Genomic DNA, 26821 nt, shown 5'->3' on the forward strand with positions numbered 1-26821 from the left:
AGTGTGAGAGCATCTGCATGTGTTTGAGCTGTGAGTACACGCGTGGTATGTGTGTCTGTGTGTGCGTGTGGGCCTAATCTGTCTTTTTTGGACAGGCAGGTTGTCCCAACGCCCCCTCACCTCCTTTCTCCAAGCTGCTTTGGAGTCTTCTGGGATCCATTAATGGGGGCTGCTGGGTCTACAGTACAATAACCTTCATGACCCCCTCCCACTCCTGTACACCCACATAGGACCACACTACTGCAGGCCTCACCTGGGATTACTCACATAGAGAGAAAAGCCCCAGACAGCAAACCAGACTTTCTCCCCCTTCTGAAGTCAAAGAACCCATTCACATGACATCATACGCACAGACAGAGCCGTGCAGGTGCAACCAGGTAAGAGAGCTTTGCTCCTCCTTTTGTGTGAAACAGCAGCACCTCCTCATGTTGGCCACGGTGTACTGTACTGCTCTCTGAAATGCTCGCAGGCAATGCTGGGAATGGATATTATTCAAACTGAAAGGTCTAACATTGTGAAGTGTGCAGCATGTATGCAGTCTATGTGAAAATGAGAATGAAACTGTGATATACTGTACAGTGTCATATGTGTTCACACCCTTGAATGTACAGTGCCTCACAATTTCACAACAGAAATTTCTGAACTAGTATTATTCTATAAAGACCAATTCAGGCCAGAATCGCAGGTGAGGCAAGAAAGTAAAGGGGAAAGGGAGATTTTATGTAAAGCCAGGAATTTGCAATGATACACATCTTCGGGTTACTGGCAGCAATATTACCAACAAGTTTGCATTAGTTCCTGGTTAAAATCCTTTCCAAACTAAACTCTTTTTGTCTTTTGTTCAGCTAACCAGCAAGCAGTTCCAGACAACTTGACTTTCATATATCATTAGAAAGGGGGAATATCCAAATATAGGATGTATTGAGAAAAAACAAAAATTCCTAGAAAACCAGACACAAGGGGTGAACTTAACTGCACAGCTAGGTATGTTAGCTGGACATGTCCTTTTGTTTGGCTCACGATGTACTGGAATGTAACAACACTTGCCGAAAACCCACTTTGCCTGGTACGTTAAACCTACCATTCTCTGACTGCTGAACCATAGACTGTAAAGAAATGTGTGTGTGTGTGGGTGGGTGGGTAGGAGGGTGTGCGTGCAAAGCTGACTTTAAGTAGCTGCTGGAGCTCAGACCAGCTTCAGACAGCTGCTGGAGTGACAAATTACAAATTGAAAAATTACAACTTAAAATAGAAAAGCCTAATTCCTCTCTAGCACTCTAAGGTCTTTCCTGGCTCTTTAAAAAACCAACACTGTGTGAGCCATACTGCCTACAACAACCATAGCTGGAGTGGCCGGTATGCCTCAATAATGACAAAATAAGCATCTGTTTGGTTGATGATGCCACCCTCCAAACCACACGAGTCTCTGGTGGCCCTGGCGTTGGCCCACAGGATGCGTATAAGACACCCTGCTGGCAGTGGCTGAATCTTGGAAACACCAGTGCCAGTGAAATTTAAATTGACCGTGATTGTGCCATCATGCGCAACCTGCATGTCAGCTTCCTTGGTCTCTTCCTCTCACAGATTCACAAGCATCTCAGCCACAGGGGGGCTTGCCTCTCCAGCGACCTAGTGGATGCAGCATTATTAGTGTGTGAATGCAGTCACAGATCAGGCTGGGGCAGAAGCTCATTACCAGCAAGAGGCTCACACAAACATCTACAGTACATTCATTTCTAAGGGCTTAAGCAACAAACTACTTTTTTTATATTCCATATTTCATTTTGGTAATGTCTGCATACTGCATGATTATTTTAATTACTGCATGAGCAAAAAGCCCTAAAAGTAGTATTACAGGAAAGGGAATTTCATTATTATTATTATTATTATAGTGGTCATAGTAGTAGTATTTGTATTAGTTTCATTATTGTTGTTGTTACAATAGCTACATATTTTGGTCAGGGATGCAACTAGGCTGATGCAGTGTTACCAGTTGATTCTCAGTTCTGTTCAGGGAAGTACATTGCAAAAAGAATTCCTTATATACAAGGTTCCTGCAGTGTTTTCCATGTAAAATAAAAAATAAAATAAAATAAAAATAAAAAACATGAAAGACTGTTTTCAAAGGCAAAAAAAGGCTATTTATAAATTCAAGGACTTTGATTCAGGGTTCACAAGACATTAGTTAATGAAATTCTTGTCCTTGCATTGTTACTGGTTAACCAGGGACAAAGAAGGTTTGGGAAAATAATAACATCATAGCTGAATTCACAACCATTTAGATTCTATTTTTAAAGCAATTTGAACAAAAAATAGCACAAAAGCTGCAATGTGCAGAAATACATTTTGATGATGGAAAGGGGCAATTTATTGGTTTACTTTCGTAGTTACTGTTTTAGGTTTAAATGTCAGCAATTACCACTGGGTGCCACTTTTGCAGCTAAAGCCTGGATTAAGTTGCGGCACTGGTAGCCATTGTAATCACCATCGCCGGTCTTGGTTAGGAAATTCATACAAAGCAAGTGTGTCAAGCAGACAGATTTATCAAGAAGTAGGAAGAAATGCCTGCAGGTAGCCTGAGGGGACCTCAAAAGGACCGCCGTCACTTTTGTACATACGCCTCACTTTTTTCGCACTTGACAGCATCCTTTTCTGAAAGCCTTTTTAGAATGACTAGTAGCACACATTTCATACTGTATATCTCATACACAGAGTGAGCATGCACCCTTTGAGTGTCAAACAAGCACTATTCCTGTTGAATCTCAGTAGTCTGAGCTAGCTCTTGGCCAGGTTTATACCATAAACTCTCCCAGGCTTTGGGAAAAAGAAGGAAGCTCTGACAGCAGCCAAAGAGGAGAAAATGTCCGTTCTGCTCCTCCCACATTTCTCTTGGTGCTACAGCACTTATGAGCTCATCATTCTGCCTTGAAATCACTTCAGCAATACAACGCTGGGTTGGCCCAGGATGATGCTATGTGGTAAAACCCCCACACTAAAGTCAAGGGGACATGCCTCAGTAAAGGGGACATTTCTTCACTCTGCAAGTGGGGCTTCATATGCAACCACCAAATGTGCTTTAAAATATATGTATGTTTCAAATGTATTAGTTTTGGGGTTTTTTTCCACAATGCCTTGCTTGTTTTTTTGTGTGTTTGGCCTCTGGTCCTTTTCTTAGTTTTTCAAAGTTTTGGCCGTAACATTATATACATGCTTACCAGTAACAGGCGTTCTAAATCGAAATTTTATGAATATACAAGCATACGCAAGCATAGAAATGCTGGTCTCTCCTTCTTGTGACTAATGTATTTATTTGCAGACCATACATCTAAACTAATGATTAATGGAAAACTCCCCACTGATCTGCAAGACCGGGGGCTCATTCCAATCGTTATTTCATCCATCCTTGTTTCCCGGTCTTTGACTTCGAAATTGATCAAGGCCCACCATCTTTTTAAGTACATTCCAACCCATTAAATGCTCCTTGAAGGAGGTAGAAGTGAGGAGCTAGGAGGCTCCCAAAGGATGCTTGAGCAAGGAAAATGGGTGCATCCTTTGCGGAAATATTTTTTTGGAACACGTGATGTATAAATGATTGAACTGTACATCCACCTCTCTCCATCTGCTCCGTCTGTAATTGACACATAATACACATTTCCTTGATTACTCCATCTTTGCATACTTCGTTGGGTGGAGCTCGGAAGCTAGGAAATGATGCAAGGCAGTAAAAATAAGTGATTGGAATGAGCCTCAGGACCAGGACCATAAAGCACCATACCCTCTATTTACAAATATTTCAAAATCCATGTGAGGTTACCATTAGAATTACCTCAGCAAATACAGATGGACAGAGTAGACACTAGGCAAGTATGGTATAGAGATAGGGTAACAAACATGACAGGACTATTAATTGGCAGTACTGTTCCCATGGAGTTTTCTACCTCTATATACAGAGAAAGTGCGAGACAGAAACTAAACACATATTCACAAGGGATAAACCTGTAACTGGGCAATTATCCAGTATTTGGTCTAACATGAATCCTCTTTTCATTTTACTGATGATAAAGTCCAGCAGCACTCAAGATTTCTAAAACATATTATTACACATATTATGTCTCCTGGAATTATAGTTGTAATATTTAATCCTACTAGTAATACCAGCAATTGCACTGAGTAGTATTTAATGTGATTTTACTCCAGAATTTAACCAATGGTATTAAAAATAATTACCAGGAATTATTAGGAGCTACTTCGTAATTAGAAAACTGGTGGCCCAAGTCTTTGGGAAGCACTCTGTAATCACTTACCATGGTTTTACTTGAGAAATGAACCATTGGTATTACAAATTATTACAAATAATTACCAGGAATTATTGGGAGCCAGTGAGTAATTATTTGGCACGTACACTGTAATCACGCTGTAATTAGTGTACCGTAATATATAGTGCAAAAGAAACTATGTTATTCATAGTGTGGTGGAGTACTGTGAGCACAGTAATTGAGCAACAATGTAGAACAGCGAACAGGATGTAAAGCATTATTTATTGTCCCTTTGCGAGGTTGCCAGTCTGGGTAATACATTCTTAAAGTAGGGACATTTTGATAGACCCAGAGACCGCACAAGAAAACCTCTGAGAGATCTTGTGAGATTGCCTGAGAGCCAGAAAGACCTTGAGAGAGCACCAGTGATTCTGGGACATCATGCGACAGTCTGTGCGGGAGCAAATAAGCATGTGCACGCTTGTTGATTTCAGTCACACTCCCATTTCCCCACAGTGGTACACAGTTCTTTATCGATTTTAGCTATGCCCAACATGAACATTTGTGCTTGTTGTGGCGAATCCTTCTGGGACACGTCACGACTAGAAATAAGCACATCATTTCCATTTGCAGCTTGCTGCTTAAGGTTGATAACCTTGATATGTGCACAGCTGACATGCCTCAGTGCATTATTTCTAGTCTGAAAATGTATGTAGGGCAGGATATATTATCTGAGAACAAGACTGTGACTGGTCTTAGCAACCATAGCAACCAAACGTACTGTTATTTCCCTGGTATAGCAGGGTCCGAAGAAATATACATTTACTGTAACATGAGTAATTCACCAAAACAGCATCAGAAATATACCTGAGGAATAATATATATATATATATATATGTGTGTGTGTGTGTGTGTGTGTGTGTGTGATGCTATAAGCTCCTAAAACATATACATTTTGTGTTTAAATCGCCATGCCTAGAAGAAAGAAGATATTGTAATTTATGCTGAATTGTGCTGTGTGTGGTGGTGGCAGTGTGTGTGCGTGCTTGTTTTGGAGGTTGTAGGTTTGGGAGTTAATTGCTGAAAATCAAGAGACAGCCTACTGCAATCATGCTTTCAGAACACATTTCTGATTAGTAACAGTAATTACTGCTCAGCAAACATGCAAACATGAAGGGAAGAGATGAGATTTCAGAGAAATACTGCAGCCCAGAAGAAGCTATAATCAGAGTAAGTGTCAGCAACTCAAGTCACTTACATGTTGTTAAGCGGATACGTAAGGGTCATTCAATCAGGCCATATTGGTATATTTTAAAATTACATTAATATTAGAAGACTATTATTCTTTTCTGTCATACTGTCATGTCACAAATCCAATACATAGTGAATATATTTCACATTATATTATATAAAATAAAAACACATGCAATAATACCTAAGAAATTACATTTCTGATGTGATGTTTTAAAGTGTGCCCACTATCTTTTAATGGGTCAAGCTATACACCTGCTGTGTAAATTTACCAACGTCATCTTCGCAGTCAATTAGAGACCAGAAAATGTTATACTCACGACCAAAAGCAAGAGATTTTCACACTGCAAAACCAATAGGACAATCAGTGGGTGCTACAGCCACCTAATCAGTGTTATACCCAGGGATGTGCAGAAAACATCGCCCAAACATTTCAGATTAAATTATGGCAAAAATCTATATCTCTAACTAAACCATTGGATGAACCTGCTTTGTCAATACATACATTTAGGCCTGTTCTTCTTGCTGTATTGTGACACCAGGACCTGGTGGGCTCTGTTAACACAGTACACTGAATATACTGCAGCTTTTGTTTTTAGCTTTACCTAGTTTTCCCTGTGTCAGTAACCATGGATACTGGGAGGTGAACTTTTTTCTCTCTGGAATTGATGGAGAAAATTGCAGCCATGGGAATGGTCTACAAAGCAGTAATTCCAAACTGAGAGAGAGAGGAAAAAAAGGAAAAAATAAGGGATCAAAAATGGTTTAAAAAACAACAATTTTTTGTTTTTAAATAATACTGGCATTATCAAGGTAAAGACAAAATCTGTGAATTCAGATAAATAAAGAGTAGACATAATTCAATTTGGCTTGAATAAAGAGTTGAGTCTGAATTGTAATTCATATCCAGCCTCGTTGTAAATTAAAACTGAAAATGAAGCATAGAAACAGTACCTTGCTATGCTTTCATCTAACATTAACAACATGAAAGGACACCTGTAGTGGCTTCGTATTTTAAAACTGTAGCCACTTCTGACCTGGGATAGCCATTAAGTCTACGCGTATCCTTCTCAATTAAGAGTTCCGTCCCGAAAGTAAAATGAAACAATCATTTTATTGCTTTCTTTTAGTTTAAACAAACACAACGAAAAATACCCTTCGTTCCTGTGCAGGTGCATACGTGGTACGGTCGTGCGGTAGAAAACTTTTTTGCTTCCACGGTCTTACCCCCTCCCACATCCGTAACCATTATTATCCACGTAAGGTAAGTATACGTAACCAGCCCAGGTAAGGTCTTTTGACGGGTAATTATAAGGCATAAATGCATATCATATAATAAATCAAAAGAATCCCCAAATCTAATGCTTACATTTCCATAGTTCATTAATTATTAATAATTATAATTTACAATAACAAAAGAAATTCATAAACGGCTCCTACAATACCCATGAATTCATTACAAACTACTGGAAACCTTCTTCCATCTGTTACTCAGACCGGGCATTAAATTGCCACAGATCATGAAAGCTAAGCCACCTAAGCTATTGTTGGATGTTACCAAACCCCAACGAACAGATATAGTCTACATTTCAACTTCTTTCACAAGGCTAACATTACAGTAACTACCTTACAAACAACACAATTAATGTCAGACCTACAGATCATCTATCGACATACATATAAACAATTTGGTCCATTCATATATACAATAAAAACCCTTGAAAAAAATGTCATGGTAAAAAAGAAAAATGACTGAATGCCTATGTGTTTCTTTGAGCTAGAATGTATATGTTGTTGCATGTATGTATGTGTAAGTAACAGGCTGATCTCTGTATCATGTTGTGTTGAAGGAAGCGACTCAGCAACTGTTCTGGGATCGGCCTATTTATAAGCGCAGCTGCATGCAGCATGCACCACCTCCGTCTCCGTTTGCATAGAGAATGACACATACAAAGACCTCAGTATTATCTGCTGCATCCGCCACCCTCTGATAATTCCAGAAGAAAAGGGCAAAGAGAGCTCACACACCCCACAGGGCATAGTGCTCACCATACTGTCATTACTTACAGTCATATAAAATAAAAATAGTAATACCATATGCAATGAACTGACATAGAACATAAAATGCTGTAAGGTAATATACTGTACATACTATACCACAATGTAACAAATAAATACATTTTCATACCTGCATAGAGAGTGACACAAATCAAAGAGCACATACTTCAGTATTATCCACTGCATCTGCCTGTTGAACAGTAAAATGATCACAGTATCACTCTCAAGAGTCCTTACCGATATGTGATCACAGTATCACTCTCAAGAGTCCTTACCGATATGTGATCACAGTATCACTCTCAAGAGTCCTTACCGATATGTGATCACAGTATCACTCTCAAGAGTCCTTACCGATATGTGATCACCGTATCACTCTCAAGAGTCCTTACCGATATGTGATCACAGTATCACTCTCAAGAGTCCTTACCGATATGTGATCACCGTATCACTCTCAAGAGTCTTTACTGATATGTTATGAAAACAACACAGCAACAAGTTACATGAAATATTGCAGGAAACACTGGGTAGCATTACATTACAATAGAGCTTGTTTAATTTGTGTGAGATAAGATAGCCTGTATTGTTAGTTGTAACTTGGCCTCATTTTGTTATCAATACTTTTAACGGCTGGCCGAAGGTTTAATGACTTGAGACGGCATTTTGTACGTGTGAGTAACTTGGCATTTTTGCACGTTGAAAACTTTTTAGTTGAGATTAAATTTTACTTCAAACGGTTTTAACATGTCAGTTGTCATTACCAGTTTTAATTACGTTCATAACTCAATTGGATACAATTTAAATCTTGTAAAAATACAAGATGTCCGATATTACATTCATATGACCTAATCGATATAATTGTATAAGAGGTGTGGAATAATTGCAGTAGTAAATGAAATGGCATATATGGAGATTTGTTTCTGCACATACTAATGTTAATCAAGGAAACACATTTACAATAAAATAAGGCAAACCCTCGGATTATGAAGCATGAGGCTATTTTTATGAAAAAAGACGTGCTGCACAAACGTATTTTTTCCAACCAATACCAGACATACAAGACAGGACATACAATACAATAACAAAAGCTTATACACACTTGGCAATGCATTCAATCCAAATTCCTAGTTTAAAAAAAGTAATAAAATATGTATGGTACAGGAATCAATTGCATACTGCACACCATTACGTTCATTTCTCTGGTTTAGTTTTATTATAGTTTCCCTCTCACAGAGCCAGTTTAACTAGACTAACCCTCAAGGTCCTCCAGAAATGTCTCATTTTTTCCCTTAATAGTAGCTATAACTTTCCCAAAAATGATTGTACTCATTAAGAGTTGAAGCCATTCAGCAAGTGATGGAGGCTTCTCCTCTTTCCAATGCCTAAGAATAATTGTTTTTCTTAAAAATGTAAACACTCTCAGGATGCCAATTTTTCCTGAGCTGGCAGAACTGTGCCCAACATGGTATTCTTCCCAGGAAGCTCAAACTTAACCTCAAATGAATATGTCAGCATATTATACACTGGTTATATATTTTTAAATCAATGGATTGATAAAAGTGCAAATACATAGGGGAGAAGCCCCATAAATATAACAGTTTTTGGATTTTGCCAATTTACTCAGAAGCATTAGCATTATGAAATTTTACTTCATACAGATGACATGTCAGTAGTCTTTAGCCATGTCAATTACATTAATATCTTAGTCAAGTTAGATACAATTAAAACCAAGTTACGTAAAGTCTGATGTTATATTCATACCACCTAGTTGGTATTATTGTAACAGAGGTGCAGAATAATTGTAACAGTAAATGTGAATGCCCTTTAAGGTTGTGTATGCAGCGTTTTTTTTTTTTTTTCTTTTTTTTCTATACAAACTAATGTTAATCAAGGAAACAAATTTCCAATGGTAATGTGAGACCAGCCACATCTTTATAAAGTATGCAGCTTTATACATGAAAACAGACATAATGTGCGTAAATATTGATGCAACTTTGTAACTTACCGCCAAATGAGTTGCGGTATCATCCAAATCAATGAGGAAAGCTTCTTTCCTGGGTGTCTTAGAAATGATGTACTTTGGGCCTCAATGGATAAAATGTGAGCCAAATGAATTTGTGTGCGTTAATGAAAAACCACAGTTGTAAAGCTTGTTTTGCGTGTTTGTGCTTTAATTATTCAATTCATGCATCCTTTATTTTGATTAAAATATTATAAATATTATACAATTGATTATAAGTCAATTGACCCTTGGGCCAGAGGAGCACCTGCATCTAGGACTTGAGATGAACAGAGATTTGGGAGTCTCGGCAGAGGCTCCTGAAGTGCCGGGTTTCTCTTAAAAAGGCCCAATCAATTCATAGAGTCCATTTGTCCTGATTTATTCGTTCTTGGGGAAAGTGATAGGTTTTCCCCAAGGATGGGGAAAACATATTGCGGTCACCCTCCGGGGTAATTCCAGACAGCGATGTCTCTCCTATAATTTGGCAAATGCATTCATTCAGAGTAGATAACTGGGACAAACTGTGACCAACCCCTGTGGTGTATGTACTTCCTTTGTGTGCTAGGATTATATTTTTTGCATTCAGTTGTCAAACCATTTTTGTTTACTACATACTACATAGTATGTGGAACAGAGTTTATAGTAACAGCTATATCTTGCCAGGCTCAATCTCCGCTTAAGAGAAGTTTTTTTTTTTTTTAACTGACAGTAATGGAATTCAAAGCTCCTTTTATGGTATTTTAGGGTTGTCAATTTATGCTAATCACAAGTTCTGTGAATGCACTTTTTATTTACAAGAGATTGGTATTTATCAACATAAGCACGTGGATATGAAAAAAAACTGTGTCTACGCGTGCTTGATAAATCCGGGAGAATTTCTTTGTTTATTTCCAATTACGCATAAATCTACACACATTTATTTGCAAAATATTAATAAATGAGGCCCTTTATGTGTAGAAAGTAGAAGTATTCACACAAAATTATTGCTAGATTCACCAGCCATGTGTACCGGCCATTTTGGTTCTTACCTGTGTGTGTTTGGTGAATCCGAATCATTCTAAATTGACTTGCGTGTACATACAATTTCTCATTAGCATACTACACACCCCAGAAAAATCCATCTAAGAGTCACTCGACTGAGATTCAAAATGAAGAGAAAACAATTCAAACCAAAATAAACAGGCACCAGAAGGTCAAATAGGTTTACATATAGAAACTATAGTTTCAGAGGTTGAGGTGAAAAAGGGGATTTTATTCAAAAGTGTAACTACTGGGCTGAGCAGAACTGCAAAGATGCTAGGGATGCAATAACTAATGCAGTACATTCTGTATGTCCAGTAACATACAGTACGAAGGAGTTGAAAAAGAGGTGGTTCGGCTTAAAAGTGGATGTGGATGCAAAAAAGAATAACAACGAGAAAGCAAGAAAGAAACGGGTGGGGGACAAGGGCCGCCGGACTTGTTGGCTCATGACAAACAGATGGCAGCAATAACTGCATGAAGTGGGATTTTACCACAGGTTAAGGGAGACATGGATATGCCAGACCCCAGCTGTCTCAATCAGAGCAGCCAGCCAAAGGCAAGCTATTATTGCAAAGAAAATTATCTAATCGCATATAGGTTGTTAGGCTTGCATAAAAGAACACGCACTCCAGTGTAAACAAACTATAACTTTTTTGGTATGCACACTGAAAATGTCACATGCCAGCAATAAAGTACTTGAGACTTAATGTCTAAACAAGCACAAAACTGTGCAGACCCACGGCGCACCTGTACAAAGTGTCATGAGTAAAACTTGGGTAACTATATAGCTAGCTAGCTATGGCATGTCCTCACCTCTGCAATGTTATTTGTTGTCCTCCGTGTGTCCATACATCTGTAACGGTGGTACGCGCTAAGTAGGTTAACTAAAGTACGCTAAACACTAACATGTTAGGGTTAGCTAAAGTAACGTTAGGCGATAAAGCTGTGCTTAAAAATCTTGTGCTGTTCAAAGTGGTGATTTTGGGAGATGCACCTGCGCATGCATCCCACTAAACAAAGCACCACCTGCGCATGCGTCCCACAGGTCGCCCGTGAGTGAGTGATTGAGTGAGTGAGTGACCACAATTTGCCATACATAGCCCACAGCGGCAGTTCCTGCGCGCCGTGGGGAAAAGGTTGTTTTACAACAAAAATGTATTTTGCAATGCTTAAGTCTAAACAGAAGTCTCAGCATTTGGACACCTTGGAAAAAGTCACTTCAAAAAATCACTCAAAAAAATAAATAAAACTTTCTCCATTAGACAAACTCCTAAGGGTTACCTTTCACAAGGGACCAGGATTATGTCTTTAGTCAAAAGGGTTCAAGAGTTCAATAGTATCTGTTCTATTTCAGGCTTGTGTTAAACAAGGAGGTCCTACATAAGTGGTTAAACACATACCTTTATTTAAAGATATTGAATCAACGAAGGCAAGTCTGGATCGTAGCCCTATTTGTCGGACCCACTGGTTTGTCATGCAGCATGAGGTCGACTTGAGGTTTGCGTTCACGTGGCAGAGGAATGCTGTTTGCCATGGCAATACAATGTAGGACACAGCTGGCCAAAATAATCTGGCACACGGTTTACGCAACAGCCAAAATCAAACTGACCGCTGTGTCTAAACACCAGGGCCGGCCCGTGGCATAAACGTGGCATGTTTAGGGCCACAACCGCAAGGGGGGGCCACACGATCCAATGTGCATCTAAGGAAAATAACGTTATTTTCGTATTCACCCCCAATCGCGGAACTAGCAGTATAAGTTGAAAATGGAACGGCAACAGAACAGTTCATGACAATATAACGTAGGAAGGATACAGGCCTCCCCCCCCCCCCCCTCGACAGACTTGTTTAGGGCCACCAAAACCCTGGGGCCGGCCCTGCTAAACACATCCAACGACTTTTCAGGAGACCACTGGTGCGCTAAATCACAGCACGGGTCCAGGGATGGATGTTGCTATAGTGCAGCTCCTGAGGTGTCGCTGGGTTGGCTAGTGGGGTCATCAGCCAGGGTTTCAGGCCGTAACCTCTGTCACCTGAAAAGAAAAAAAGGTTTCAATGCCAACTGAATAAACCTGATGCATTAAAAAAAGAAAGAAGTCAGCCGCTGCCAAAATCTCCTGTATACAAGTGCATTCTCACTGAACTGTTCCACAAAATGTGAGAGGCAGGAACCTCCTGGCCAGTGGGAAACAACGTTTAGTATATTGCAATGAGCATCGCAGGAAAATTGCACCTTGTTGGAAGGGTCTTTTTTTTCTATTTATATAGGCAATGGAATGCAAGGATGGTGGTTTGATTCAAGCGATCAATAAAGTGTATTTTATCTGTATCTTATCTTGATGGACACGTGGGTCCAATTGCGTTGGGAATTCCAGCAATGCCATGAAACCTCCTGTTGACTGGTGTCTTCTGCTCTTTGTTGTACAGAAAATTGATGTGATCAGGCATCAGCCGGATGTTCCATTTAGCACTCTGAGGTTGGTCTCTGATTTCCCTCTGAAACATCCTAGTAGCTACGAAGCCAATGGTAGAGAGGACCTGAACATCGGGTGGAACAGGATGTGAACATTTGTCTGTCTCTCACCAGTCGAAACTGGCATATCAGCCATTGATCACTCTCCGAAAACATGTCTTGGCGGTCTCTGAAGATGCGCACTCTTCCCAGGGCATGACTGGCTATATCTTTCAATAATGCTACATGCTACGGCAAGTCGAATGAGGATTTATTCCATGTCCCTTTTGCGGTTTCCCACTAGTTTCCTGTTTTTCACGTGATCGACATTTTGTCTTAGTAGCTGTATGAAACTGTTTTGATATCAAATATTTGCACTGTACTAGTCATTCATTTGCCACTAGTTGCACTTTTATTGTACTTGGCACATCAGAAACCTTACCAGCTCCACAACCAACAGTACCAACTAGTGGCACCACAGTCAGAATTTGAATAGCAGGGATGTGAAATCCTCATTCGGCTTGCCATATAGATGTGCCGTTGTCGCATTGCTTTGGAGTTATAGTGTACCCTTTATATACATTTTTGAAACTGGTCTGAATACTGTTAAACTAAGCAGCTGCTATGTTTCTGTGGGGTCACATTGCAACTGCTTATTAGCTGCAATAATTGCATGCCAATTAAATGGGCAAATTGTAGTTAATTAGCATATATGGCACATGTTTTTCTACAAAAATAAAAGGGAGGTTAATTCCACAAAACAGGAATTTTCTATGCAATACGACAAAGAGCCTATTAAACACAATTAAGAAGATAAGCGTAGGCCCATGTTGCGTAGGCCCATGTTGATGTCAGAGGGGAAAGACACCTGTTAAATGTATAAAAACCCATAATGTAAAAATACTTTTTTTAAAGTATAAAACTGCATTCCAAATTATTGCTCTTTTCTACCATTATATGAATATGAATAGCCTGGTTTCGCATTGATTGAATTACCCGCAGGTTATGTCATTTTCTGTATAGATTTCCCTGCGTATGAGTAGTCTGAGGCAGTTCTAAATTTGTTCCCACTGTAAGAAAGTTTTTTAAGAAGAAATCAATGAATTTCAATATTTGCATCAAAATGATCATACACATGCTATACACAAATATTTGTGTGTAGGCTCTGTCAGTGAATGAGACCCAGTGTCCTCATCACGGAAGGGCTGCACTGGAGACATGACATGTTGTTAATGGCACCCTATCAATCTGACACTCTGGCGACAGCAAAAAGCTCACTTCTCAAACTGTTATACAATGTAGAAAACATACCAGGGAATCAGGCACAGCTCTGGCCTTTTTGGCCAATTTCTGGGAGCCAAAGAGAAGCTATGAGGTCATATGATTATGTATCAGCTGAAAAACACAAGCACATAATGCAGGCACACATACACTTGCAGTTATTAAACATATGCCTGGATATGTTCCAGAATATCACTGTCTTGCAAGTACATGTGAGATAGGGAGCAACACACTGGTACTGGCAATGATTGCTCCCTGCAATGGGGGGGGGGGGGGGGGCTTGTGTAAAAAGTGCTGTCATTTATACAAAGTGTATAAAAAATACCCTTAAATAAAATCTGTTAATGTGCGCTTGAATCACATGGGAATCGTTTGATTACAAATCTAAAATTATGAAGCATGGAGCAAAAAAAAAAAAAAATCTTTGTCCCTAACATTATGGAGCACACTGACTATACATGGGGGTTTTGGTTGTGTACAGTTAAAGGGGGCAAAACGGTATAAATAATGCATTTGACATCCTTGTCAAAAACGGGATGACATTTGCTCAAACCAGCGTCGGATCCCCAGATTAAACATGAGAAATTCTCTAACCAGAATTTAAAGGTCGTTCGACATCGATCCTCTTTCGGAAGTTACAGCGCAGTGTCCCCACTGGCAGAAGAGTGTGCGCACCTTGAGACCACGCGCTACAGGCCTGGGACATCTCTTGGGTCACGGTTCCCTTGCCGGCCAACAAATAACAGAACGCACAATGTAGTGTTTCCATAACAACAGGGACAGGATGTTCTCAAATTCAATGGAAATGCAATATGATTTGACATGAATGCATCTTCAGTAATTACAGCAATTAAATAAACTACTTCATGGAGTTAGAACAAGAGAATGTGCATTCTCTACATCTCTTGACTGTTCAGAAAAAATATATAATCAAGTAGCATACGAGGTGAAAGCTGTGCATTTGAAAAACACAGGCAGGAATTTGGCGTGTGGTACGTCAAGGCTATAGCTTGGAACGTATTTTCTGTAAATCTCACGCATACAGAAGCCTAATATTACTTTCTCCAGTTTAAATTCACGGCTGATCTGATTCCAGGTTTGTGTCGACGTAAACTTGTTTTAAAATGTAGGCTATTCAAAATATACTGATATCACAATTATAGCCTAAGTAATACGATGTTAACTGAAATATATGCTATATACAGCGCAGCAGTTTGATTTACTGTGGTTTCGCTTTTAAATGTAGCTGCATTTCATGTTGCCTATTGGATGCTTCTCATAATCGCTTTCAGCTATTACGTCCCTTCTATAATCAAAACAGCAGTGGAGGGAGTCACATTGTTCGCTGTTGGATTGAAGTCCGATTCTGTGCCACCCCCAGATACAACGCGCTGCCTCAGGTCAGGTGTACTGATTAGTTAAATTATTCGCGTGAAAAGTGAAAAGCAACGGTGGGATGCTACAAGCAAGAATGAAGGTACGCTGTTGAATCATTTAACACAACGAGACAGAGAAGTAACCGCACAACTGCGTCGCTTGTTTTCGGAAGTATCAAGACAAGCCTCGGAAGATATTAGCACGCCTGCTTTCGGATATTCTGTCGGAGTTCCATTTTCTGTGCTTGTTTCAAGGATGCCAATGTAGTTACGCCAATGTATTTCACAGAGAGAAAAACATTTATATCGCACAATAGATTGACAAGGTAAACTGCAGAAAGGGTAGTCTATCCACAGTTTAGCTAACACAGATGTAACAGTCTACTGCGCATCAAATACGCTACTTGTTTTCACACACAATAAAGATACACGAACATAGATACGTTTTAAATGTTAGTGAAAATTACTTTGGGTGTCGGATGTGACAAAAACACTGTTGCAGATGTTTTCGATGTCAAGAGTTTCTCTGGATTCTTAGAGCTAACGAATTGGACAGAAACGTGTAAACCCGAGGACAAAACATATTTCCAATGCTTCAACATATATACATTGCCTATATGAGGAATGACATACTTTATATTTAGTTGTGCCGGTTTTGTATTTTAACTCACATCCATAGAACGAAAACGGCTTCCGATATGTACGCAGACGAATTAATAAAATAGTAAGCTACCACACCGATATTTGGGTTTGAATTATATTTTTAGGCACAAATTCACCTGTTTGCTGTCAACTGAGATTTTTTTCTTAATTTTTTTTTCTTAATGCCTCATACTTTAAAACGGTGCACGGATCCCCGTGGATCTGATAGGGGAGCCGCTGTTTTCGTTAAGTTGATGAAACCGGAAAAATATTGCCCAAAAATGTAACTGCCTACGATGAATGAGGGTCTTCTGGCAAACCTGAGGCAATGTGGAGACACCTTCGTCCTTGCCCACCCGTTACTCCATAATGGCTTGCCGGAGTGGGTGCTGCTGCGGTTTCGGTCCAGTGAATGAGGATAATGCGAGATTTCTGATGCTGGCGCTGTTCATAATTATCTACCTCCTGTGTGGGGCTGCCGTTTTCTCGGCGCTCGAACACCCGAAGGAGAAACAGGCGAAGGACAGGTGGGCGCAAAGGTTCGAACATTTCACCCACAGGCACAACCTCAGCAAAAAAGAGCTGGAGAACTTCCTGAGGCATTATGAGGAGGCGAACGTAGCCGGGATCCGCGTGGACACTACCAGACCTCGTTGGGATTTCACCGGTGCTTTTTATTTCGTGGGAACAGTGGTTTCAACTATAGGTAAGAGATTGTCTTCGGACGAAATACAATAGATATTGATGACAGATATAGACGAGAGCAAAAATAATCGTTGCACTCATTTATGTACTTTGCCAATGAATAAAAAACATTTTATACGTTCTTTAGACATTGTATTGTCGCAAGTGTCCTTGCGCAAAAGTGCAAAGATACTGCGGGAAGATATGAAGTTTAGATTGTGCGGTGATGGACCCCGAAAAACATGCTGGGGTTTGACAAAATAATGGAAACGCTAAAGAATATATAAATATCAAGCATCTAATTAGGAGTAAGCCCACCCTTCGCCTTCAAAGCAGCTTCAGTCCTTCTTGGAATAGGGATACAAGTTCTGATCGGTGTATCGTGGTTTATTTGAGTATTCTCAAAATAAAAAAGCGAAAAAAGGCTCCAGTTTTCTTTGAAGGGAGGTGAAAATCTGCTTCCTACTCCGCACACAGAATGTTTTCAAAAGATTCAGTGATGTTTAGATCTTTGGCAGTGTGTATGGGGGCGTTATCATTTTGGAATATGGGGACATCATGACGGATTAGTGTTAGTGTTCGCACCATCGGGTGTACCACCTTGTAAATGACATATTCATTGACTGTTATATGACCATGTAGAGCAAACATCAGACTCTGTGATTCCCATGAGAGGGTTGTCCAATACTGTTACAGATCCACCACCATATTTAACAGATGGCAGTATACATATATATATATTGGGTTGAAGGCTTCCTTTGGCTTTCTCCAAATGTAAAACTGTCCAGATATAGGAGAACAGAGTGAAATATGACTCATCAGACTAAATTACTTTTTTCTATTGCCTAAGTATCCTGAGACCATATTACTTTTTTTTTCCGTTGTCCAATTATCCAGGTCTTGTGTTCTTTACACTTGTCACAGAGCATCAACTTGCAACCACCATTCCTCTTCCCATATGGTATTTGTTCGTGTATGGAATGTGTTGTCATAATTTGCACCACTGTTCCCCTTGCCACGTTAAATTATTTAGTTTGGGCCTGATGAACCTGCAATTTTGGTAAATACGATTTGGCCTATTTTGAACTTAATTCATTTCCTCACATTGCTATGAAAACTCATATGTCAAAGTGCTGATTGTGCAACCCATTTTATAGCTGACACGCCGAAAATTGGCATTCAACTTAATATGACTTACATACAGTATATAGCAGTCTTTGTAATTGTGATTTAGTTCATTCAAATTGTATCATTTTTCATGTGGTATTTCTGCTATTTTGTCCAGCCCCTAACTGCACACTAACACTGAACAGAAATTGGTTTATTGATATATAAACCAATTAACACAATGCAGTTATTAATCAAAATATTTCAGAAATATTAATCATACATATTTTATGATGTACTGTACATATCAACTTTAAGACTGTTCAGTGAAATGAATACACAAATTAACTAACAATTAAATTCCCTTTTTATGATGAGTTTTCAAATGTAAGAAAAAGTCACGGCTAAAAAAAAAACATATTGAACTTCATTGCTTGTTATTTAGGTACAGAAATTAGTAGTTGTTTTTTAGGTACAGGATGCTTTGGGGACATTCTATTTGCTGATGTAAATCCAACTGTGATAGACTATTTGTGCTAAGTGCCAGGTGGCCTTTAAAGGACCTGCAAAAAGTCAATTGCAGCTGTAAGGAATTACAGGCTGCTGCAAATATTGCCAGTGCTTGTACCTAATGTTATCTGTTGGGATATCTGTTTGCTTGGTAAATGGATAAAATGGAGGATGCAATTTCCCTCTTCCAAATGGGATTCAAACAGGTGACCCTGTGGGGGCCTGCATTACAGGCGTCACTCTCTATGTTCACTCGTAATTTCAACTGAATATCACATTTTTTGATTTCATGAGGATGTTTATATATTTTACTTTCAGCTCAACAGAATGGACACTAAACAAAAGCATACTGTACTTCTGGAAACCCTACGTAAATGGAATGTTCTGCAAAATGATGTAAAATGTCATGTGTATGGAGTACTTAATGAAAAAATATGTTTGGCAATTTAAATTATATTTGTCCATATATTTTGAAGTGTTGCAATATCTAGATAAGTTATTTTAATATACTCTAGTGTATTACACTTTCTCAACATGGTAAACTTAATACTGGGTCAATAATACCGAAGCAAGGGCTAAAGAAACTGCAAATAGACCGCATAGAATACATTGTGACTGGCTTATAGTCCAAACAAAGATTCACATCCTGGAGTGACCAATGATGTGGTCAACTCATTCACAGAAACCCCATCCTCCTAAAAAGATGTGCATTAAAAAAAACATGGTTTTGCATTTTCCAATCCAGCAGCTATGAAGGGTTTGCAGAATGAATGCTCCTTTCACTAGAGAGATCGTTGAGACGATGATACTTCAATTGGGGCAGAACCCCCAGTCACATAACCTCCTTACACAGTAAAACAAAAACATCAATCCTATCTCTGAATCTCATCCAGTATCTGGTATCATAATTCTCAAATGGCAAGGAACTAACGAACATATATCCTGGCATTTGTATAGAATCAAATATTTTGAGTATTATAGGTGAGGTGTGAAGCTTAGAACATGTTTTATAGTTTAACTGCGCTATATAACCTGGTGGTGTACAATGTAATATTACTTTATTAATATCTCTAAGAGCAATTTAATTTTGGGCCAGGAGAGGGAGTGGTCTTTGCTGTTCAACCTGTCACCACCAATGCAGCATCACACAGGAGACTACCAGAGTGCCTGGTGAAGAAACTGAAATTGTTAAATCTTTGATGGTCAAATGTTGTTTTAGAATTTTAATCAAATATAGTTGCTGCATTCACGTCAACATTTCAATTTGCAGTTTATGAAATGGCATGCGGATTCTGCTAACTGTTAAATACAGAAAGAATGCTTTGGGTTTAAGTATAATTTGGTCATTATGGCCATGGTCATTATCCACCATTTCCATGGAAGCAGTGCCTTCTGAGTCAATGCCGAGGGAAGCTCATATACCAGAGAGCACAACGAGAGTCAGCTAAGAGGCTGTCCTGCTAGTGAAACCAAAATTGACATAGTGAATCTATGTTGATGCTCGGATGAGTTTACATCTTCACCACCCTCCAAAAAGGGTACCTTGTACCTTGTCTTATCAAATATAATTCAAACCTGTCCATAACTTTTGTAATTAGGTTGATCAAAGACAGACACATGTGCGAGGGTATCTCCATCTATCTGTAGTAAGCTAGCTTTGCTAGTTTTAGAGACATTATCTTATACTTTTCTGTAAATGAATGTTCCTTATATAAACAATATAAACAATTATACATTTACATAAGCAAATCAAGCTTAACCTCTCAATTATTTTTATGGACACAACATATATATCAGCCCTTAGTGCACCCCTCCTGTAGATCACTGGTCATGTTCTTCACTTGCTCACTGTTACTTTCTGTTTCTTGCCTGCACTGCAGCTGGATTTATATATATATATATATATATATATATATATATATATATATATATATTACATTCAGCTCCACAGAATGGAGCTACTGTAGAATGGAACACTAAACCAAAAGCCTACTGTACTTCTGGGACCCTATGCAAATGGAATATACTGCAATATAATGGAAAATGTGTTTGGAGTATGTAATGAAAAATTTACTTTATAGCAGTGCATTTCAACAAATATATGTATGAAATATCTTAAAGTGGCAATCTAAATAATAGATTTAGATTGGTAATTCATTTTAAATATGATTTAGTGTATTACACTTGCTCCAGGATGAGAACCTTTGTTTCCATGCCCCACCTTCTACACTGGTCACGTTATTCACTTCCTCTCACTTACTTTCTGTTTCTTGCAATAACAGTTTACAATGTGTGGGAGGTACTAAAATTGTTATGAACAGGTACTAAAATTGATCTTGATGATTTAAAGGAAGTGCACTGCAGACATGGGAATTGATATAGTCTATGCATATACAAACACATTCTTGCTAAAACTGGTAGGCAATCAAATAACTACTATAAGTCAGTTCGCTGACAGGTATTAACAATGGTTCTGAATGTCCCTTTCAACGTCAGCTTTTTTTTGTGATTAAAAAGACAGTTCCATTTACAAGAGCATAGGCTGCACAGGCACAGCTGCACAGGCCCCTCTGCTGGAAACCTGGTATTCCCAATGCAGTTTTGGGAAATGCATTTGATGAACACAAAGGCCCAGTCTCACAAGTCAATATCTATTAGCATAGTCAGGCAGTGAACACTGGTTACCATCATCTGACTGCCCTAGGAAGTAGCCATTAAAATTCTCAATGTTAATTTAACTTGTACTAGTTAACTTGTAATTAATTCTGTGTTAAGAGTTTATAAAAACTCATGAGGAATCAAATGTCCTCCATCAGAGCTTTTTTTTTTTTTTATCACTGAACATTTTTGTCATTTTATCATACATGTGGGGAGGGGGGATGATGAAGTCAAATACAGGAGCAAAAAATAAAAATACAGAAAATAATGATCTGTTCCATCAAATATTGTTTTCTTCTTTATGGAATGCATGGACTGGAATCCCTTTGGGGGGGGGGGGGTGATTTGGGGGTTGACTGCTTTCATCTTGAAGGAACAGTGAGAAAGGATATCGAGGCCCACACAGCTGCTGCATTTGCATATCTGTCAATATGAGAGAACGAGCGGGAGCACAAGATGCTTGAAACCGTCGTCAATAGCAACCCGGTCAGTCAGCAGTCCCCGATGACAGAGGTTATTTTAAACAGTGTAGGCAGCACGGGATGGCACAGCCACAGCAGTGGACAGTATGCTCTTTAGAGGAGAATCGGCTCCCTGGCTTTAATGAGTTCCCTGTCTCAGTCGCCCTTCAGACGGCCACGCTGTGCCACACCGGCACAGCTGAACTTGGTCCTCTGCTTGTGCCCGTGTGCCGATGGGATGTGCGTTCGCTCTTGTTCGCTATCACATCAGAGCGCTCCTTCAGAAGGCTGGCTTCAATGAGGAAATGAAGGAGGCCGTGGTCTTTCATGTGCAGACAGTGAACTATTGCATGAGACAGGAAGTCTCCTTTCAAGTCAGTAATCATTTCAAAGCAGTCTCTGAAATAAACTAAGAAATGCTGTGTAAGCGCTTGTTTATCATGCATTAAATGCAGTATGATTTCAACGTAAAAAATCCCACAGATTGATTTTAAATGCATGGCGCCATTCAAATGTATCCCTCTATCTGTCACCGAAAGGTCACATTTTAAGTGCCCCCCCCCCATCTGTGAGCATACATATTCTTGTCTGTTGCTTTATCTCTCAACTGTTTCTCTCTGTTCCTCTTCCTTTCCTTCATCCCGTGTCCACTGTTCTTCTCTCTCTCTCTCTCTCTCTCTCTCTATCTCTCTCTCTCTATCTCTCTCTCTCTCTCTCTCCCTCTCTCTCTCTCTATCTCTCTCTCTCTCCCGTCTCTCTGTCAAGGTTTCGGTATGACAACCCCTGCCACGGTGGGAGGAAAGATCTTCCTCATCTTCTACGGGCTCATCGGCTGTGCGGCCACCATCCTCTTCTTCAACCTGTTCCTGGAGCGCCTGATCACCGTCCTGGCCTTCGTGCTGAAGTCCTGTCACGAGCGGCAGCGGCGGCGCCGCGGGGTGCTGCCCCACAGTTTGGGGACGGGGGCCGGGCCGGGCCTGGCCGGCTGGAAGCCCTCCGTGTACTACGTGATGCTGATCCTGGGTCTGGGCGCGGTGCTGGTTTCATGCGGGGCCTCGGCCATGTACTCATCGGTGGAAGGGTGGAGCTACGCCGACTCCCTCTACTTCTGCTTCGTGGCTTTCAGCACCATCGGCTTCGGGGACCTGGTGAGCGGGCAGAGGGAACTGTACGAAAGCCAGGGCCTGTACCTGCTCGGCAACTTCCTGTGCATCCTGACGGGCGTGTGCTGCATCTACTCCCTCTTCAACGTCATCTCCATCGTCATCAAGCAGGTGCTGAACTGGATCCTAGCTCGGATGGCGCATCCCTGCTGCTGCCCGCGGCGGCCCGCCGGGGGCACCGTCCGGCACCGTCGCAACGTGGTGATGCCGGGGCACTTCCGCACCCGCCGCGACGCCTCCATCGACACGGACGCCATCAACGAGAGCGAGACAGATGGCCGCCGGGTCTCAGGGGAGATGATCTCCATGAAGGACTTCTTGGCTGCCAACAAGGTGAACCTGGCCATAATGCAGAAGCAGCTGTCGGAGACAGCCAATGGGCACCCCCGCCCATCAGGGTCTAACACCCGACACAATGGCTTCTCCGGGGGTGTGGGTGCACTGGGAATAATGAACAATAGGCTGGCTGAGACCAGCGTGGACAGATGAGGCGTACAGGCTGTCTGGACTGCGGTCAAAACCTAGACATCAAATAGATTATATTAGAATTATAGTTCACTCCTGCACTTCCACCTTTTGACTGCATTGTATTGTGTACACAGAGCCACTGGAATGAATAAGGACAGATAGGCAAAATGCACTCTCGGAACGTAACAATAAGGAATAGAATTTTCAGTGGGAAAGCACTGAAGTGAATCATATCAAACTTTATAGTACCTTAGTGACATCAAAGCTCTCCAGGTTGTACCCTCAGTCACCAAAGCACAGGTGATAGAGACACCCCATTTCTCAAAGCATGGTACTACACTTTATCCTATGAGGATTTTGAATACGGAAATCCTTCAGGAGTGGTGAGCTGATAGCTTCACTTTCCACAGTAGTGGAGAATCACCCAAAGATAATTTTTGTAGATGTTTTTTAACACTTTGTTTCCTCCCATTAAAGCTTTGTTGCCCAACACTCAAAGGCTCAAAGCATACGGAAAAGCCACACCAGGGGTCTGTTCCAGAAAGCAGGACTGGCAAGTTATCCAGATCTATTAGGTCGAAATGTAGGGAAATCCTGAATTATCGGTTCCAAATATGAGGATCAGAGAAAGCCTGTGTCAGTTACTATGGTGACTTATGCAGATTATTTTCTTATCTGAAAATAATTTGCCGACAAGGGGGATAACTTAAACTAAACCTGGCCTACCCTGCAGTGTTTAGTGAGATTAGTTAGGCAGACTCATCACTTAGCAGGTGAATATTATCTGACCATGCCTTGTCAAAATATCTTATAAAAAATGGTGAGACTGGCAGCAATATTGCCAGGGAAAACTTAATGAAATCCTAATATTTCAACTTTGGCCTGTTGCCATTATTCTACTTTACATGATATAATATAATATAACATAACACAATGATGTGAACGGGTCAATGCTTTCCATTTTCCTCACTAAATTGTGCCTAGTGCTCTGATTACCTAGTTTCTGACACCGTATCAAGCCTGGTGTTGAAAATCCCGAGAGTTTCTGCCTCTACGTGACCTGGCAGGCTGTTCCACACATTGACTACTCTCTGCATGAAAAAATTCTTCCTAATGTCTGTATGGAATTCTCCTTTTGTTTATTACCTTTTATGTCCCCACGTTCTACTGACAGAGCTCAACCTGAAGAATCTCTTGTAGTTTACACTGTTGATCCCCATTATGAATTTAAAAGCCTGATTTAAAATCAGTTTGGTTGCTCTTCTTTGAACCTGTTCCAGAGCCTACAGCCCACAGAACTGCACATAACACTCCAACTGTGGTCTAACAAATGTACAGTATTGTATAAAATAAGTATATCTTCCTTGGATTTATACTCAATACTTTTGGCTATATATCCCAAAATCTGTGGTACCTTATCAAAGGCTTTTTGGAAATCTAAATATATAATATCATAAGCGGTCAAAACCCTTAGTAGGTTCTTCAAAGAAAACCAGAAAGTCTGTCAGGCGTGACCTTCCCTTGCGTTCTGGCTAATTCTTTGTTGTTATTTGGTAAATGGACTGCATTTATATAGCGCTTTTATCCAAAGCGCTTTACAATTGATGCCTCTCATTCGCCAGAGCAGTGAGGGGTTAGTCTTGCTCAAGGACACTTCGACACACCCAGGGCAGGGTCTGAACCGGCAACCCTCCGACTGCCAGACAATCACTCTTACCTCCTGAGCTATGTCGCCATTTTCAAGAAATTTTCAAGTATTTTCAAGAAACACTTCTAAATTGTCTCTAATGATAGATTCCAGTATCTTACATATGATGCATGTTAAACTGACAAGCCTGTAGTTCAGGTCTGGATCAGTACGGTCCCTTTCTTATATATTGGTATTATATTATCTTGCTTCCAGTCCTCAGGTGTTTCTCAAGTTTTTAAATACTGTCTTTAAAAACATGCCACTGGTTTGAAGATGATCTCGCCCAACTCCTTGAGTACCCTTGGGTATATACCATCAGGGCCTGCTGACTTATTTGTCTTTATTTTATGTAATTTATCCAGTACTTCTTTATCCTCTATCTCAATATCTAATACAAAAAAGTACTGAATATGCCTTCCAGTCTTTTACCTCTTCTCTTGTAAAACTCTCGACAAAATAACTATTTAAGGGAGCAGCAATATCATTATTCTTATAAAGATGTTCCTGATACCCTTGACATCCTCCTGCACTTTCATTTTCCTACTACAGTATTGAAAGAAATATTTAGGATTTTTTTTTTTTTTGTATCTTGGGAAATTTGCCTTTCAAAGAGCCTTTTAGCTTCCTGTAGTTCTGTTTTTAGCCTTAGCACACATATTACAATATTCAGCCTTATTACTCTCAGTGCTGTCATTTTTGTGTATCATATACAGTTATATATTGTATACCCTTTTCACTCTCCACAATCCTGTAAATATTTATGTAACATTTTACCATAAAAATATCACCCTCATGAGCATTGTAGTTTTTCAAGGCCTTTATTAAAAGTAACATGAACCTTAACAAAACTAAATAAATAAATAAAATAAAAGCTCAACAATACATTTTGTACAGAAAATAGTTTGTTGACTTTTTAAAGTGGTAATAAACTTCAGTTAGTGGAAGGGTGTTGTTTATTTTTTTTTGCCATATGAGGCTAGTATGATGTAGCTAACACAAGCCAAAAGCACTAACCAATAAAATGGGTTTTTAACCCTTTGAAGAGTATGTTTTTTTGGATTTTTTTTCCTTCTCAAAATTCTAAGTCAGTGTTTTATAACTCTATTGCTTTCAGTTACCAGTAGTGATAATTGCATCAACATTGGAATGTTCAGTTAAGACTATTCCAATCACATTTTCTGAACTTACACCTTAATCGAAAGTTAAAAGTGAAAGTGTTTGATATGGTCAGCAGCACCAAAATTAGTCATAGGCTCAATAAAAGGCAGGAGTTACAATTAAAGATGGAATTATCCTTTTAAAAGTTGTATATATTCTAAATTGTTTATTTTGCTTCAGTGTACAGTCGTTGTAAATTACGTCATAAGTAGCCTATTCGGACCATTCTTCCAGAACTCGGTACTGTCGGGGTACTACTCGTATCATTGATGGAATTTTGGGCAAAATGTGAGTTTAAAAGCCACAAAACATCAGTAGGCAATATCACATTAAGATTTTTGTACACAATAGCCTAGGTTTAACTAGGGTTAAACTCCGGTTGATTTCTGGTAATACATTTTTCAGTTGTCCTGCCTACTCATGTTTGGAGGAGCTATCACTGTAGGAGCACTAGGCTACTGTTCACTATTTCACTCATTGTAATTCTCTTGTGTCGGTAAGCGTTTCCAAGTTTCCCAGCTTTCCAGGATAAGACTAAATCTGTAGAAAAACTAGTACCGTTACGTTTTCTGAATTATGACTTG

At 39.8% G+C, this 26821-nt stretch overlaps 1 protein-coding gene across 1 annotated transcript; it reads left to right on the forward strand.

Moving 5' to 3' along the window:
- The first annotated feature begins 16118 nt into the window (after positions 1 to 16118).
- On the forward strand, positions 16119 to 25848 carry LOC135257019 (potassium channel subfamily K member 13-like). The gene is made up of 2 exons (XM_064339368.1): positions 16119 to 17044; positions 22524 to 25848. Exons 1-2 carry the CDS (start codon positions 16708 to 16710, stop codon positions 23408 to 23410), a joined length of 1224 nt encoding a protein of 407 aa, XP_064195438.1. The 5' UTR covers positions 16119 to 16707; the 3' UTR covers positions 23411 to 25848.
- Positions 25849 to 26821: the final 973 nt, after the last annotated feature.

This window comes from Anguilla rostrata, chromosome 6 (assembly GCF_018555375.3).
Source record: "Anguilla rostrata isolate EN2019 chromosome 6, ASM1855537v3, whole genome shotgun sequence".
Classification (NCBI taxonomy): domain Eukaryota; kingdom Metazoa; phylum Chordata; class Actinopteri; order Anguilliformes; family Anguillidae; genus Anguilla; species Anguilla rostrata.

What these genes read in the sequence shown, in the direction of transcription:
- LOC135257019 (XM_064339368.1), top strand. Translation starts at nt 16,708, where the DNA reads ATGGCTTGCCGGAGTGGGTGCTGCTGCGGTTTCGGTCCAGTGAATGAG. An exon ending in AACAGTGGTTTCAACTATAG is followed by an intron (nt 17,045 to 22,523) that starts GTAAGAGATTGT and finishes CTCTCTGTCAAG; the next exon opens with GTTTCGGTATGACAACCCCT.